This window comes from Pteropus vampyrus, unplaced genomic scaffold (genome assembly GCF_000151845.1).
Source record: "Pteropus vampyrus isolate Shadow unplaced genomic scaffold, Pvam_2.0 Scaffold217, whole genome shotgun sequence".
In the NCBI taxonomy this organism is placed as follows: domain Eukaryota; kingdom Metazoa; phylum Chordata; class Mammalia; order Chiroptera; family Pteropodidae; genus Pteropus; species Pteropus vampyrus.
This window is the reverse complement of record NW_011888998.1, coordinates 2,910,353-2,925,232: the sequence shown is the minus strand read 5'-3', so window position 1 is coordinate 2,925,232 and position 14,880 is coordinate 2,910,353. Positions and strand designations below refer to the sequence as shown.

The window sequence follows — 14,880 nt, the reverse complement described above, 5'->3', positions numbered from 1 at the left end:
GAATGTAAACATATTTGGAGGTAGGGTCTTAAAGAAGATGATTAAGTTAAAATGAAGCCATTGGGGTGGGCCCAAACCTAATCTTACTGATGTTATTATAAGAAGAGGAAATCTGGATACACAAAGAGATGCCAGGGATGTGCATGAGCAGAGGAGAGATCACATGAAGACACAGCAAGAAGGCAGCCATCTAGAAGTCAAGAAGAGGAACCTTAGAAAAAACAACCTTACTAACACCTTGATTTTGGACTTCTAGCCTCCTGAATTGTGACAAAATAAATTTACATTATTAAGCTTCCCAGTCTGTGGTATTTTGTATAGGATTCCTAGGAAACTAATTAAAGGTGGGTTCTAATCCAATATGACTGGTGTCCTTAAAAGAAGAAGAATTAGGATAGAGATACACGTGGAGGGAAGACAACGTGAAGAGATATAAGACAGTCATCTATAAGCCAAGGCGAGTTCTGCAACAAATACATCCTCCCAGCCCTCAGAAAAAACAACCCTGCCAGGACCTTGATCTTGGACTTCCAGCCTCCAGAACTGTGAGAATACATTTCCATTGTTTAAGACACCAGTTTGTGATACTTTGTTACAACAGCCCAAGCAAACTAATACACCTTCACCTTGGTAACACGTTATTAGCATTTCTTATTAACGTACGTACCAATTGAATTATAGGATATGGACTCTTTGCTAGCTCACCCTTTCGATTTTACAGATGATAAAGCAGAGCCCCAAGAAAGTGAAATGGCTGCCCCATGTTAAGTAGCTCTCAATGACTGAGCTGAGACCCTGCAAGGGCTTTTCCTATGGCACCATGTTTCTGTTTCTTCTGTCTCTCCACAGCTCCCAGAAGTCTGTTTCATACTCATTAAATCTGGTTCGCACTAATGCATACTTTGTCCTCAAAGTAGCTTAGATAGATAAGAGCATCTTCCTATTTCTTTAGAGAATCCTGAGCCATGTACTAGAGTATAAGCTTTATGGCCTGCCAAGACTTTGGAATACACTGAAAAAATTCTTGTTAAATCACAAGAAGCATGGAGCAAGAAGCATGCTTCATTGATAAGCATGAAGAGAGTTCTCCCTCTTTTTGGAGATAGGCTATGGTAAAATATTTGATGCCCTGCCTTAACTCTAGGAGGACTACTACAACCAGAGGGGACTGTGCTAGGGTAAGGACTATTACTTCCTCAGCCCAAGAAAAACAATGACACATTGTTATCATAATTTATAAGGCATTTTAAGTGTTTTATCTCTTCCACTAGTATCTATAAGAATGCCAGTATCAGACAACTCAGCTCTGTCACTTGCTCTGTGTGTGACCTTTTTATATTTTTATTTCCTCATCTGTAAAGTGGGGATACTAATACTACTTAGTTGCTGTGAGGATTAAGTGAGATACCACCTCACTAGCACATACAAAACAATGAAGACCTGTCAGTTATTATTTTAGAGAAATAACCTGTCTTAGGTTAAGCAACTTATCCTTATAAGTAAAAGGGGCATCATTGGATCTAGGGCCTCTGGGGTCACATTCTATAAACTCTAAACTATGCAACAGCACTTTCTGGGTCCTGCCAGCATGTTCTGAATGACTATGAGCAAGGAGAGAGATCTGAACTGGGGGGTAGCTTCAGAATGTACTTCGTGTGCAAGGTGGGCAAGCAGCCAGGTACATCTAGTAGGCGGACAGATAGTGGACTCTGACATTAATGGCTGGGGGAGGCAACATACAGTGGGTTACATTAATCAAAGAATTCTCAGATGCAGACTGGAGACCAGGTGAGATTTTCCCAGCAGTCTATCTGGGAATACCTCAGGGAAGTCTCTGACTGGAAGTCTTATGCTGATGGGCATAACTTGGCTAGATTCCCCCATCCTGCCATCTCTGGTCATCTGGAAATTCCTCCATATATACACTGAGTCTGCTGTGGGCAGGAGTCTTCTTGGAGACTCCCAGTGGATCCAGAGAGGAGAATGTTAGGGCATGAGTAATGCCTTGCAGGGCCAGCGCACTTGTTCTTCTGTCTCTGAACATAGCTGAGGCATGGACACAAAATCTGTTGGTCTATCTTGTTTCCAACCTCAAGTGGTCGACAGGTTTACTTAATCAGCACTCTATTCCTTTTCATAACAGAATAATGATGCTTTTCTTTCTAGAAAAAGAGCAGTCAAAGATCTAGGTGCTGACTCTACTATTTATAAGTTGAGGAGGTACTTAAATGCCATGAGATTCAAGTTCCTCATCTGTAAAATGAGGATGATAATAACACTTATCTGGTAAGGTTATTGTGAGGATCAAAAGAGATTATATAGTTGAAAGTGCTTTGCCAATAATAAAGTACTATACCATTTATCATTATTCCCAAACTTCCCAGTCTATGTCTTCATCAGAGAGCTGACTCCCTGGGTCCTCTAATTGGCTATGGGATCCATAGTCCATTCTGTAAAATGTGGTTCTCCATTGTATCCTGCTTTTTATTACTGAGCAAATGTTTCATGTCTTATCTTTACAACAGGTTCCCAGAGAGCAGAGATCATATGTCACATCTATCCCCAATTTCCTATAGCCTAGGTGATCGATCCATACTTATTAATGGTGTAGACTGTCTCACCATTAGTGGAGCAGGGATGCGAGAGTCAGGACCTGCTACCCACAACCCCTCACCCAGCCACCCCTGCAGACTGGATCCAAAGCAAGAGGAGAGAAGAAGGATCACAACTTGGAGACCTGGGCTCTGGGTCTGCCTTTATCATTTCTTATTAGTTTCCTCAACTGTGAACTGAGCATAATAATGCCACCCTGGTCGTTATGAGTAGAGAGTACTCCCTGAATGCACGTGGGAAGTTTTTGAAAACTATAGAAAAGATGTAAAGAGTTGTTACCAAGGTGAACGCCATAGCTATGGAAACAGAATGATTGGTCCAGGTTAGTGCATCATTAATGTGATGCACTAGCCACCACCAGGGCACTCACCTGGGGAATGTGACTTGCACTGGGACCATGGAGTGAAGGTCCTGGAGCGGTTGCTGATGGGATTGCTTGCGGTGCAGCTGTAGATACTGTTGGCATGCTGAGGGCCGAGGGTGAGATACAGAATGGCAGAGTCATTTGCTGGGCTCAGCGGGTGGGTATTTGTCTTCTCGAACCAGTTGTAAGCCACTTTGTCCCCTTTCTCTACCATGCAGGCCAACATCAAGCTGCAATTCCCATTCTCTTGAGTCCAGTTCAGCACCTTAATTTCCGGAGTGGAGATCTGCTCTGTCAGGAGGGGGAGGAAGGGAGCCATCACTGAAATGAACCCCTTGAAATTCTGACTTGACAATTTTGTTAGAAGAAAATGTGGCCTAATAGCATTTTTCCTCCTGCTGGATCTGCAGTGTGATTTATTTCTAGTGGGGATCTACTGCTCTGCACCATTTCTCTCTTCCCATATACTCCTTTCCTGGACCACCTTGGAATAAAATAGAAAATAAAAAAATTGGCTTTTTAGTTCTCTCCTACGGATACTGTTGGGGGTCTCCTTGCCTCTCCTGATGTTGCTGATGTGGGTTGCTCACGTATATTCTATCCAAGGAGTTTGCTGTCAGTGTATCCTCCATGGGTTTAATTGGCGTTTGTGAAAGTACTACCTCCTAAAACTAAAAGAATGACTTTTTAGTGGTGTGACTTTATTGTGTGTGTGTGTGTGTGTGTGTGTGTGTGTGTGTGTGTGCACGTGCATGCACATGCTTTAGTGAAGTAGGGATAGCCACAGGCCTCATTAACCTATCTCACGCTAATGCCATGAAATAGGCAAGATAAAGGGAAATGTTTATCTATTGAGCAACTACTATTGGACAGGCACAATGCTGGAACTTTATATCCACCATCTTCCTTAATCTTCTCAAAAATGTTCTCAATGATTACTACCCTAGTTATAATTATTCCCATTTTTTAAATGAGGAAACTACGTCCTAGAGATGTGGAGTATCTTATATAATTTTACTCAGCTTCTAAGTAGCTGAGCTGAGATTTGAACCTAGATCTGTCTGACTCAAAAATACAGCCTCTTTCTTTGACTTGATAAAAATATCATGGTTGCAGAGGCCATATTTTCCAAGGGAAGAATTTGATCACAAAATGTGACAAGATGTCACAAAGGCAGTGAATAGTTCTGGAAAATGCATGATGTGCAGTCTCCATGCTCATGGCAGCCCTGAACCAGGGCCACCAGTGGAGTGATCAGGTACCTGCTGGAGGGCTGGAGGAATTCTGCATACACTCTTTGGAGGGAAGGGAATGCTAGGGGCAGAGAAAGGATGGGAAGGGTATTGCTGTCTCTCCTGTAGGTGCCTGAGGATTTTAAAGTAATGCTGTGTGGGTGGAGCTCCCTGTACCATCCTCAGAGATAGGAAAGCCACTGTAAAGAAGCAGGGCAGCCCTCATGGTGGTCAGGATCCCTGGGAATTCAAGGGAGCCTCTGGGCCTAAGAGACACAAAGTGGATGCATTCGAGAGGGGCTGGCATTAAAAAGGCTCAAAAAAGCACTGGCTTCACCAAAAAAAAATCTAGGATTCAGGTGGACCTAGGTTCTAGTTTAAGTTCTGCAGCTAAGCAACTTTATAACTAGAGCCTTTGTTTCAATGAGAAAAAAGGGCCTTTCCCCCAGGAAGATGTCATGCGATGATAGGGCACAGGGCTTGGTGAGTGGTGTGTGGGCACAGGGCTCGGCGAGTGGTGTGTGGGCTAAGTTTCAGCTCTCCTTCTCTCAGGACCCCTAAATACAGTGAATCACCCACACAGATATGTGGAAGCATGTACAAACCCTTTTTGAATTTCAATGTCATCTATGAAAGAAAGTGGTATTCAAACTCTTAAAAAATCATTAAGAAACTTTTTTTTCAAAAAAAATCTTATTTGCAAATTGAGACTTTTGGGGCTCCAGGTCCTCTAGCCCACAGGCAGCTGGGCACCTTTCCTTTGGGAAATGAGTGACTACTGCTAATCAGCTACCACCAACATGCTATTTGGACAAAAAAGATTTGTGAACCTCTAAAATTTCCTCCTGAAAAACAGTTTAAATACCCCCGGACTAGGTGACCTCTCAAGTTGCTTCCAATACTGGATACTCTCTGCTTATGTGAGAGGCCTAAGTTCTTAGTCAAAGGACAATCTTGACCTTACATTGTGGACTGGGGAAGCCGTCATTATTACCATAGAGGCTCAGCTGCAAGCAAAAGTGCTGGACTGAAACATTTTCCTCCAGGGTCATGAAGTACCAGCCTTCATCTTCCTTCTTGCTTTCCAGAATTCCCAGACTCAGGTTTTCCAGATGAAATTTATAGCCATTTTCTACATAGTGTGGAGAGACCTTTTTTGGCAAATCAAGAGATACAATTTTCTTCTTGATGTTTTCTCCCTGTGATTTTGCCATTGTGACAATGATATGGATGCTCTTGTTCGTGTTCCTTATCCCTTCAGATGTCAGGGGAAGCAGCACACTGCTTCCCAACTGCCCAGGGATCACCGGGCAATCCATCGAGCTCTCACCTGTGGGAGGAAGAAGACAGTTCCTTATTATGGGGCCCTTTGAGAATTGTATCCTGTCTGTGGATCAGGAATGACAGACTGGAGGCTCTTCCTCTTCCTCTTGGGCCATCCCTGGGCTTGCCAGGTCTTGTTGGTCTATAACATTGTCATGAGGATTCTACTGTATTCTCAATATTTCAAAAATCCTAATGGAAATCTTAAAGTTACTTATAGAATTATATATGCTAACTAGGACTCTGGGTTTCTTTAATCTGGGAGAGAATTCTATCAACTGAGATTTATAGTTAAGGCATGTAAGACATAGAGAAGTTAAATGACTTCCCTAAAATTAAATAACTGGTAACTGAAATAGAATTAAAATCTGTTAATTCTTGGACCAGATTTCTTATCACTATATACTATGAAGGATGAAGAGCAACTGAAACTGATTTTGAGCTTATGAGCCTAGGAGACCAAGGTTACAGAAGCATCAATTCAGATAATGAGGAAAGAGAAGTGTGTAATCAGGGAAGTTCTGAACCCAGTATTCAAGCCCTCAAAACAGCTGTAGGAAGTTAATAATGTTGAGAGTGAGAAATTATTTTATTTTTCTTTTTCAAAAATGCTGAGTCAATAACAACAACAACAAAAACCTATCAAACCACTATAAGGGATCCTACTGCTGATTATTTAACACCTCTTCTCTCCTCAAACCCACAACCTCAGATGATGATCCTGCTTCTCATTTCACTGAAGAAGCAGAAGAAACAAGAAGAGAACTTCCATTAATTATCACCACAAAATCAACCTACCTACTTGGATGGATCGTCTATTTGTGCCTCCTCCTTTATGGAGCCCTCACATACTTCAAGGCTTTACTCCTGCACTGGCCCTTGCCTCTTGCATCGTCAGCTTTATTACGGTATGATACATTGTGGGTTGTTTCTATCAACATGCAATATACTAACATGTATTTTCTTTCATCTCAAAAAACCCTCTCTTGATCCCAGGTATATCTCTAGCCACCTCCCCATTTCTCTGTTTTCCTTTATCACAAAGTTTTTTTCAGGTGCATTTATCTTTTCTGTCTCTGTTACCTGATCCATTTTTCCTTGCACCCACTCTGAACAGGAATTTATCCCTACTGCTCACTGGAACCACTCTTGTTAGGGTCATGATGTACTCCATGATATCAAGTCAATTCTCCATCTGCATCTTGCTTTCTCAGAAGATTCTAACATGGTTCATCATTCCCTCTTTGAAACACTTCTTTTGGTCCCTGGAAGACCACACTGTCTTAGTTTTCTTTCTATTTTATTGGCTACTCCTTCTCAGTCTACTTGACTAGAATCTTCTGCTCTTAAAGACATTGAAGCATCTCAGGACTCAGTACTCAGACCTCTTCTCTTTCCTAGCCATATTCATTCAGTTGCATAGTTCAGCATATTTCTGGAATGCTTATAGAGATATATCTCCTACTCAAACCCTTCACTGTACTTACTCCTCAGTATCTGGAGGTCTAAAGGGCATCCCTTAGCAAATGAACTCTTGATCCCATAGCCCTTTCTGCAAACAATATCAAAATTCCCCCAAATTTTCAGGCCAAAGCACTGCAATCATCCTTGACTTTTTTTCGTATGTCACATTCAATCTGTCAGCAAATCCTGTTGCCTCTGCTATCAAAATCCATCTGGTATTCAAAACTCGTTCGTTTCTACCACCATTATCACAGGCCTGGGTACTGCCATTTTCTTCCAACTAATCTCTTGTATCCTCACCATGGATGGGGCTATCTTTTAAAACTGTCCAGTTTTATCTCTCCTGCTTTTAAACTTCCAGGGCTTTCTAGAACCCATAGAATAAAAATCCGTAGTCCTCATTCTAGCTTCAAAGACTGAATAAGTAAGTCCCTGGTACTGCTTCTGTTCCATCTGCTGCCTGCTCTCTGCTCTCTAAACTGTGGTCACACCTGCTCCAACTACTCCATCATTCTTCAAGAGCATTCCATGTTTAGAGCTTTTGTATTTGCTGTTCTCTCTCTCTTTTTCTTTGGAAATCTCTCCCTTTGTATATTTGGATAACTCATTCTCTCACTTTAAGTTTCTGTTAAAAAAATTATCTTCTCTGCGAAACCTGCTCTCACCACTTTTTCTAAAATAGCATCCCCCTTCTTGTTGCATTTACTGTCTGATGTTATATTGTATATTCATTTGTTTTATTTTTGTTTCCCTCACTAGAATGCAAACTCCTCAAGAGTAAGAATTTCATTTTTTTTCACTGTTTTGTCCCTAGGACCTACAACAGTGGTTGACACATAGTAGGCTTTTAATAAATATCTGTACAATTTATGAATGCTGAAAGCTATATTACCTGACTAAAATCTCTATTATTCCGCTTTTCCCAATATATTACAGAATGTAATAAATGAACTTAACCATAAGCTAATGTTCATAAAAGAAGGATTCCATAACTCAGAGAGAGCACAGAATGTTCTTGTTGATAAGAAAGTCAGAAGAGAAAAATAAAACTATCTGCTTAAGTAATGAAGCTACTTAGAAAAGACACAATTAACTTGTAATTAAGATGGGTTGTTGGAAAATTTGGCAATCTGATCAAAATGTTCCTAATACCAAAATACCCTGAAATCGTAAAGCTGTCCTGAAAAGAACCCAGTTAATATCAGACTAGAGATTCGGAGACTGGGAAAAAAATAGTCTCAATCACTCTAATCCTGGGCTAACGTTAGAGTGGTTGAGACTCATAATTATTAAGAAAAAGTGAGAAAGGCAATTAGAAATTTGTTCTTTTAAATATTACTATCAACTCTGAAAACAGAGTGCTCTCTTTGTTGCTTAATTGTTTAGACGATAAATGGTGGTGTTGGTGTTGGTGTTTTACAAAGATAATTTGGTAATCATGTTGGAAATTCTTCCAGCCACACTAATGAATGCCTGACTGTTCAGATAATGTGGTGCGTACAGTATCCAAAGAGTAACCTCTTGTATCCTGAACTTCAACTTCTCTATATAGAGGGATTATAGAAAATTGGAACCATATGTGCAAGTAGAAATGTTCTGTGGTGCATGAGTCCCCTGAAATTCTGTACAAAAAGTTGTTAGATAAGCAGACACACATTTTTCTGAGAGCACATCCATAAAGGTCATTTCTCAAAGGGATCTGAGGTTCAAAACAAGATTATCTGTTAATTTTTATACCAATTTTGATATGGATAAAAAAAGAAACAGAAATGATTCCCACTCTCACACCATAACTCTCCCCTCTCTGATATGTCTTCCATGTGCCCCTTCCCCCACCTAACCCAATCCCCATGTACTATGGTTACTTTCAGAACTTGGAATTGGTGGGAAGTGGGAGAAAGAGGGGATATAGGATGAGAGAGGGAGTAGAAAACAAACAAACAAACAAACAAATAAATAAATAAATAAGTAAGAATATAGGAGGGGTAGAGGAAAAGAAAAGAGGGGGCAGATGAGATAGACAAGCTAAGTGGTTTGTGAACACTCAGTCATGGGAAGTGGAATCAAAACCTGGTTAGGAAGGGTCCCTTACACCCCATAACCATATAAGAATGATGATGTAACAACTGAGTGCGTGTGAGTGGCTGGGAGACTTGAAATCATAGCCACCTAAGCACGAGCGGAAAAATAAGTGGGGACTTTAATGTGGTTCACAAAACCCTTCAAATGGAGTCTCTGCTCCTGAAACAAGCTGCTGCCTGATGAGTGTTTTCCAGTGGGTCTGTGATTCAGTCACCCTTGTTTACTGAAAAGGTTTGGAGGGAACATTGGTAGCCGTTAACACCAACTCACTTTCCTTCAAGGGTAATTCTACTTAGAAAGTAGAGTGAGTCACATGGGCTCATGGATATTTTCCTGAAATCAGTAGCATTTAGCCAACTCTTTCACAAGATGGGATTCTACCTAATGCTAGCAAGCCATCCCCCCACTCCCTGTCCCATACTTTCACATGTGCTTATAGCATGTTTCTACAGCATTTCTTTCAAGTAGAGAAGAGGCAGGACTTTTAGGCCTCACAGCTTTTATGGCAAATCTAGGCTGAAAAGGAAAAGATGACTTGCCTATAGGCTGCTTTTTAAACTATAGTCCCATCAGCCATCTTCCTATTCTCAGTCCTTGAAGCTGCTAGGTTTTGTATTTTAGAATATTTGCACTTACTGTTCCCCAGCCTAAAAGTCTGTTACCACCTTTTACTTGCCTGGCTAATGCCTTCCATCCTGCAGGTCTCTACCTCTGACCACCAGCTGAGATGAGGTTTCCCTGCCATGTGCTTCCAGTGCACTCTGCATCTCTCCTTCATATCACTCATCATGCTTTTTAACTCTGGTTCAGTGCCTGTTGTCCTCATTTAATTATAAGAGTGGAGACCGTGACTGTTGTGTTCACTGCTATAACCCTAACGCTCACTTGGGACAGGAGAAACTGAAAAAATCCTCGTTAGCCAAGAGAATAAAACCACTGAATGAGATAAATGAACAAATGACAACACAGAGTCTAAGTTCTCCTCTCTCCTAAATCAGAATATACTCTGCTTTATCTATATAACATCCCTAAGAGATATAATGTGGAGGGAAATAATGAGGACCCTTCTCTACATTTGGTTCCAGGTACAACAGACCACATACCATTTCCCCTGAACATTCACAACACTTCACCTCTGCATTTGTGCCTTCATCTCGAGTATTCTTTTCAAGTTCTATAAAAACCCAATCTACCAGATGTATATATTTGAAAGGTCATGCAAGAAACTTGTAACAGTAGTTGCCTCCAGCAAGGGGTATGGAAGGGACATTTGTCTCCATTCTATACTCTTTTGTATTGTTGAAGTTTTATAGATGTACATGTGATACTCTTCCAATAAACAAACTAGTTACAAAAAATTAAATGAAAACTTACATGATTAAAGAAGTTTCTATATATTTTCCAAATTCCAGATCAAATACTTCCATATGTCCTGTACTTCCTTCTATGATTTTATCAACTTCTCTCATGTTTTGAAAATTTGTATACTTCAGTTCAACTCAGTTAAAATAAACTCATATGCTTTAACTATAGATAGCATATTCTAAGTTTTACCATGGGACCTGAATACAAATTTTAGTATTTCACCCCTCCCTAAACATAAGATCACCTACTTTTATTCATTGACACCTCTGGAATCAAGTCGTGTGACTATAGATAAATTGCCAAACTACTCTGTGGTTTTCTTTGCTCTTCTATAATATAACAATATAATAATAATTATAATATAACAATAATCAACATACATCATAGAGTTGGCATGAGAATTAAATAATAATACACATAAAGCACTTAGAACAGTGCCTGGTATGTAGTACATACTATTATTACTCATCCAACAAACATTCATGGAAAAGCTCTCATGTACCAGACACTGTGTCACTTGCTGGGCAGAGACCGTGCTTGTTCATTTTGCTTCCTCCACACCTTGCACAGTGCCTGTCACATCATATATCTTTAATACATATTTGCTGCATGAGATTATCCAAGGTCAATCTATGTATAAAACTAAATAGCTCTGATGTTTTGATTTCCAGTCCAGAGTTGGAGACAGTAATGGCGATGGCATTATATCACGCTGTTAAAGCTTTCGAAAAACAGAAGTGCCTAGATCTATACCTTGGGATAAAATGAACCAGTGAACACACAAGTTTGGGCCAAGTCTAGAGCCCACACATTCACTTGTCCCTCGCCTCTCCCCCATGTGTGTAAAAGAGGTGGAGAGGACCTGCATGAAAGAATAAAAAATCCCATTGGGGTAGATTCATCAATTGTAAAAAATGTGCCACTCTGGTGGGGAATGCTGATAATAGGGGAGCCTTTGCGTGTGTGAGGGTAGGGGGAAATCTCTGTACTTTCCACTCAATTTTGTTGTAAACCCAGAACTGTTCTAAAATTAATCCTATTTTTAAAATAATACCATTGGGGAAATGGAGAATTCATTTTATTTAAGGAAAGAACATGTGGACTTTTTTTTTTTGATATTTACAATTCTGACTGGGAATTGGAAGTTGAGCTAAGTAGAGATGGTAAGGGGAAAGGGTACTGATTTTATAAGAACTAGGCATCTTGGTTGGGTAAATCTGTCATGGCTGACCTGTCTCACTTGCAAAGCATTTCTGTCTGAGTTTTATTGGGGTTTCACAAAAGGGTGTGTATTTAGAAATAAAAACACTAAAAAATTTGTGCATATTTCAGAGAAGATAGAATGCAAGGAAGGAAGCTGCTGCAGATTGGGTAGACACGCCCTATAGGGGTGGGCTGTTTTTCACTAAACGGTGACCTCCAAAGCCTTCAGTGAAGCAGCTGTTGGCAGCGCCTGAGACGCCATGGACCAGGAGGTCAGCAAACACAGAGATAGAAAAGTCCAGCCCACTGTTCAACAACATCTTTCCTGAGAGTCACTAAGTAATATTCCAAAAATGGTGGAGTGACAAATAGGTTGCACCCAGGAAGGCTTGGCTCTTCCCCAGATGGCTTAAAGTGGTTTCATTTGGCTTTCTGAGCCCTGAGCTCAAATATTTCTTGCCTAGATATCAAGCAGCAATATCCATGGGCCTGCCTGATTCTGAGGAAAAGTGGGACCAGGAAAGGCCTCTTAATCTGGGAGTCTGGGAAAAAATAGACCTTATGTGCAACTCATCCAACATCCCTAGCACATCTTTGGGCTCTTCCTGGAAAAGTCCATAATGGATTTGCGGTCTTGAAAACCCCAAGCACAAAACACCCGGAGCCTCAGGATTTCCCCCCTTCCCAAATGCCGCTTCTGCTCCAGGCTGCCTCCCACAGTCTAACCAAAGTCCCAAGGCATTTAAGTAGAAAAGAGGTTCCCACTCTACTCCACAGTGAGTCCGAAGTCCACTTTTTGCTTGGCTTTTTCTTTCTCAAATACCTTTTTCACAGCCCTGATACTACTAAACAGAGAACATTAGATCGCCTTCAGAAGAAGAAAGACAGGAGCAGAGACTAGTTCTAAATGCTCTGTTGTGAGGCTGGCCCTACAGCTAAGCTGCCTTGACTCTGAGGGTTCCCCATTTGCATTTCCAACTTACAGTAACCAGCCCTGGGCTCTAGAAATCCTGGCTTTTCCTCTTCTTGCTAGGAACCTTCTCTTCCAAGAAAGTAGCCACCAGTACCACACTGTGGCCACCGTCTGTTCTCAACTGAAAGTCTGGGATTTTCACTTCTACCCTCTCTTCCCCATTGTAGCCCTTGTTATTGGACCATGTTTCTGGTTTGCGGGCTTGTGTGTGTGAGGATTCTCTTCTAGGGCAGGGCTGTGGAAGTCATCTTCTACCATAGCTCCATTCCCCAGCTCAGTCTCTTAGCCTGAGTCTTTGCCAGAAGGATACCCACGCAAAACCAACCACTCAGCCAGAACTAACCAGAGCCTCTTACCCTGAGAGGCTGATTTAGAATGTGACTGATGCCTTTGGCTCAGAGCTCCTGGTTTCCTTGGAAACGAGGATTGGTGGGGCCGTGGCTGGGAATCCAGAAGCCCAGAAGCTCACAATGTTCCTTCCTCTTTGAAAGAGGCAAGTGAAACTCAGAGCCCATCTCTAAGGAAGAGACAGCTGAACCACAGCCCCCAGCCCCTGCATCTTTACTCCATCCACAGGGCTAATCTCTCCTCCATGGCAGGTAATCATGGGACTCAAACCCTCAAAGATATGAACACTCACCTGTTCCGCAGCTCAGTTCAAAAGTCAGGGAGAGAAACAGCAGGAAGTTCAAGAAAGGGAGCTCCTTGGGATCCATCAGACGGTGAGAAGTGGAAAGGGAGCCTGGCGAGGAGCTCGGCAGCTTCTCAAAGACACAATAGCAGAAGCAAACTCTGTATCAGGCAGTGCTGCCTCTGCTGTCTAGTTTATGCATCAGGAACCAGCAGGCTTCCTGTCTTATGGGACTTTTTGCATGTTGAGAATTGCTCATCTCTTTTCAGGGCTTAAATTACTTTGTTATTCCTAAGAAATTCGAGTCAGACAATTAGACTACTAGAGCCAGGAAGGGAGCTGTGTGGTCACCTTGGCTAACCCCAGCTGTGGGCAGAAACGTGCTCCCTTCCCCACTCTGTTAGCTGTCTCCAGGGAAGGGAAACCAAGTTCTATGGGCAGTTCCATCTGGTAACTCATCTTAGAATATAAAAAAAAAAAAAAAAGTTTATCAAACTATCCTCAAATTTGGGTCAGTAGAACTTGGATGACTGAACTGTAATGAACTGATGGACATCTTATTTCTGATTTTTTTCCATAATTTCAGAGTATACCTCTAAATCCAATCAGGTCCTGGTGCCAAAGTCACAGAGAGATGGGTGGGCAAGTGCAGGTCAGTTGTCAGAAAGCCATTTTCCCTGCTGGATCCAATGTGGTGGGGTTTAGTGAGCTCTGTGCTGTGTTTGGGGTAGCTGCCCTTATTTTCAAGCTTGTGTCTAAATTTTTGTTGAGGAGATGAGACTAGAATTAACAGAAGAAAGACCATGTGCTTCTCCATGAGTTATGGTATAAGAAAGAAACACTGGAAAGATGTTATTTCTGGTGCTCACAAAGAGACTTTAAAAGACCAGACTGGTGTTTTTAAAGTCCATTTTAACAGATCAAAGTCACTCTCCAATGAGCCTCCCTAAGGAGATAAGGGTAATAAAAGAAATAGAGACTTTCTTAGAAAAACAAAAATTGAGGGAATTTGCTGCCAGTAGTTCTGCCTTGAAAGAAATGTTAAAAGAAGTTTTTTAGGAAGGAGGAAAAAGGTAAAATAAATTTTTTATTTTTCTTACTCTTAATTGATCTAACAGACAACACAATATTCAAAATAGTAATAGCAATAATGTGTGCTCATGCTTATATATGCTTGTATGTAATGAATGACAGCAATGATACAAGGGACAGGAAGAAGGAATTAGGATTATTTTGTTATAATAAAGTACTCATACTACCTATGAAATAGTACATTGTTATTTGAAATATGCTTGGATTAGTTTTAAAATCTTGGATTAGTTTTAAAATATTGTAAAATTTAGGGTAAAGTAAAAAATTTATATATAATTGATATACTAAGAAAGGAGAAGAAATCAAATTATATAAAATATTAAATTAAAATCATTAAAGGCAGCAAATAGATGGAAGACAATAACAGCAACAAAAAGCAAGAGTAACAAATAGAAAATAATAATAAATATAATAAATATTAATTCAACTATATGAATAACCACGTTAAATGTCTATGGTCTAAATGAACCAATTAAAAGACAGATTGTCAGAGTGAATTAAAAACCAAGACTCAACTATATGTTGTCCACAAGAAACC

General features: G+C 40.7%; 1 protein-coding gene across 2 annotated transcripts in view; it reads right to left on the bottom strand.

Moving 5' to 3' along the window:
* The window catches only part of SLAMF1 (signaling lymphocytic activation molecule family member 1), a 36,022-nt gene extending 22,591 nt beyond the window's left edge, over positions 1 to 13,431 (bottom strand). For both annotated transcript variants that reach the window (XM_011373055.2, XM_011373056.2), the window contains exons 1-3: positions 13,260 to 13,431; positions 5,204 to 5,539; positions 2,984 to 3,268 (exon numbers count right to left, since the gene is read on the bottom strand). In XM_011373055.2, the coding sequence (XP_011371357.1) occupies positions 2,984 to 3,268; positions 5,204 to 5,539; positions 13,260 to 13,335 (697 nt within the window). In that variant the 5' untranslated portion in view covers positions 13,336 to 13,431. The remainder of the gene's footprint in view (positions 1 to 2,983; positions 3,269 to 5,203; positions 5,540 to 13,259) is intronic.
* Positions 13,432 to 14,880: the final 1,449 nt, after the last annotated feature.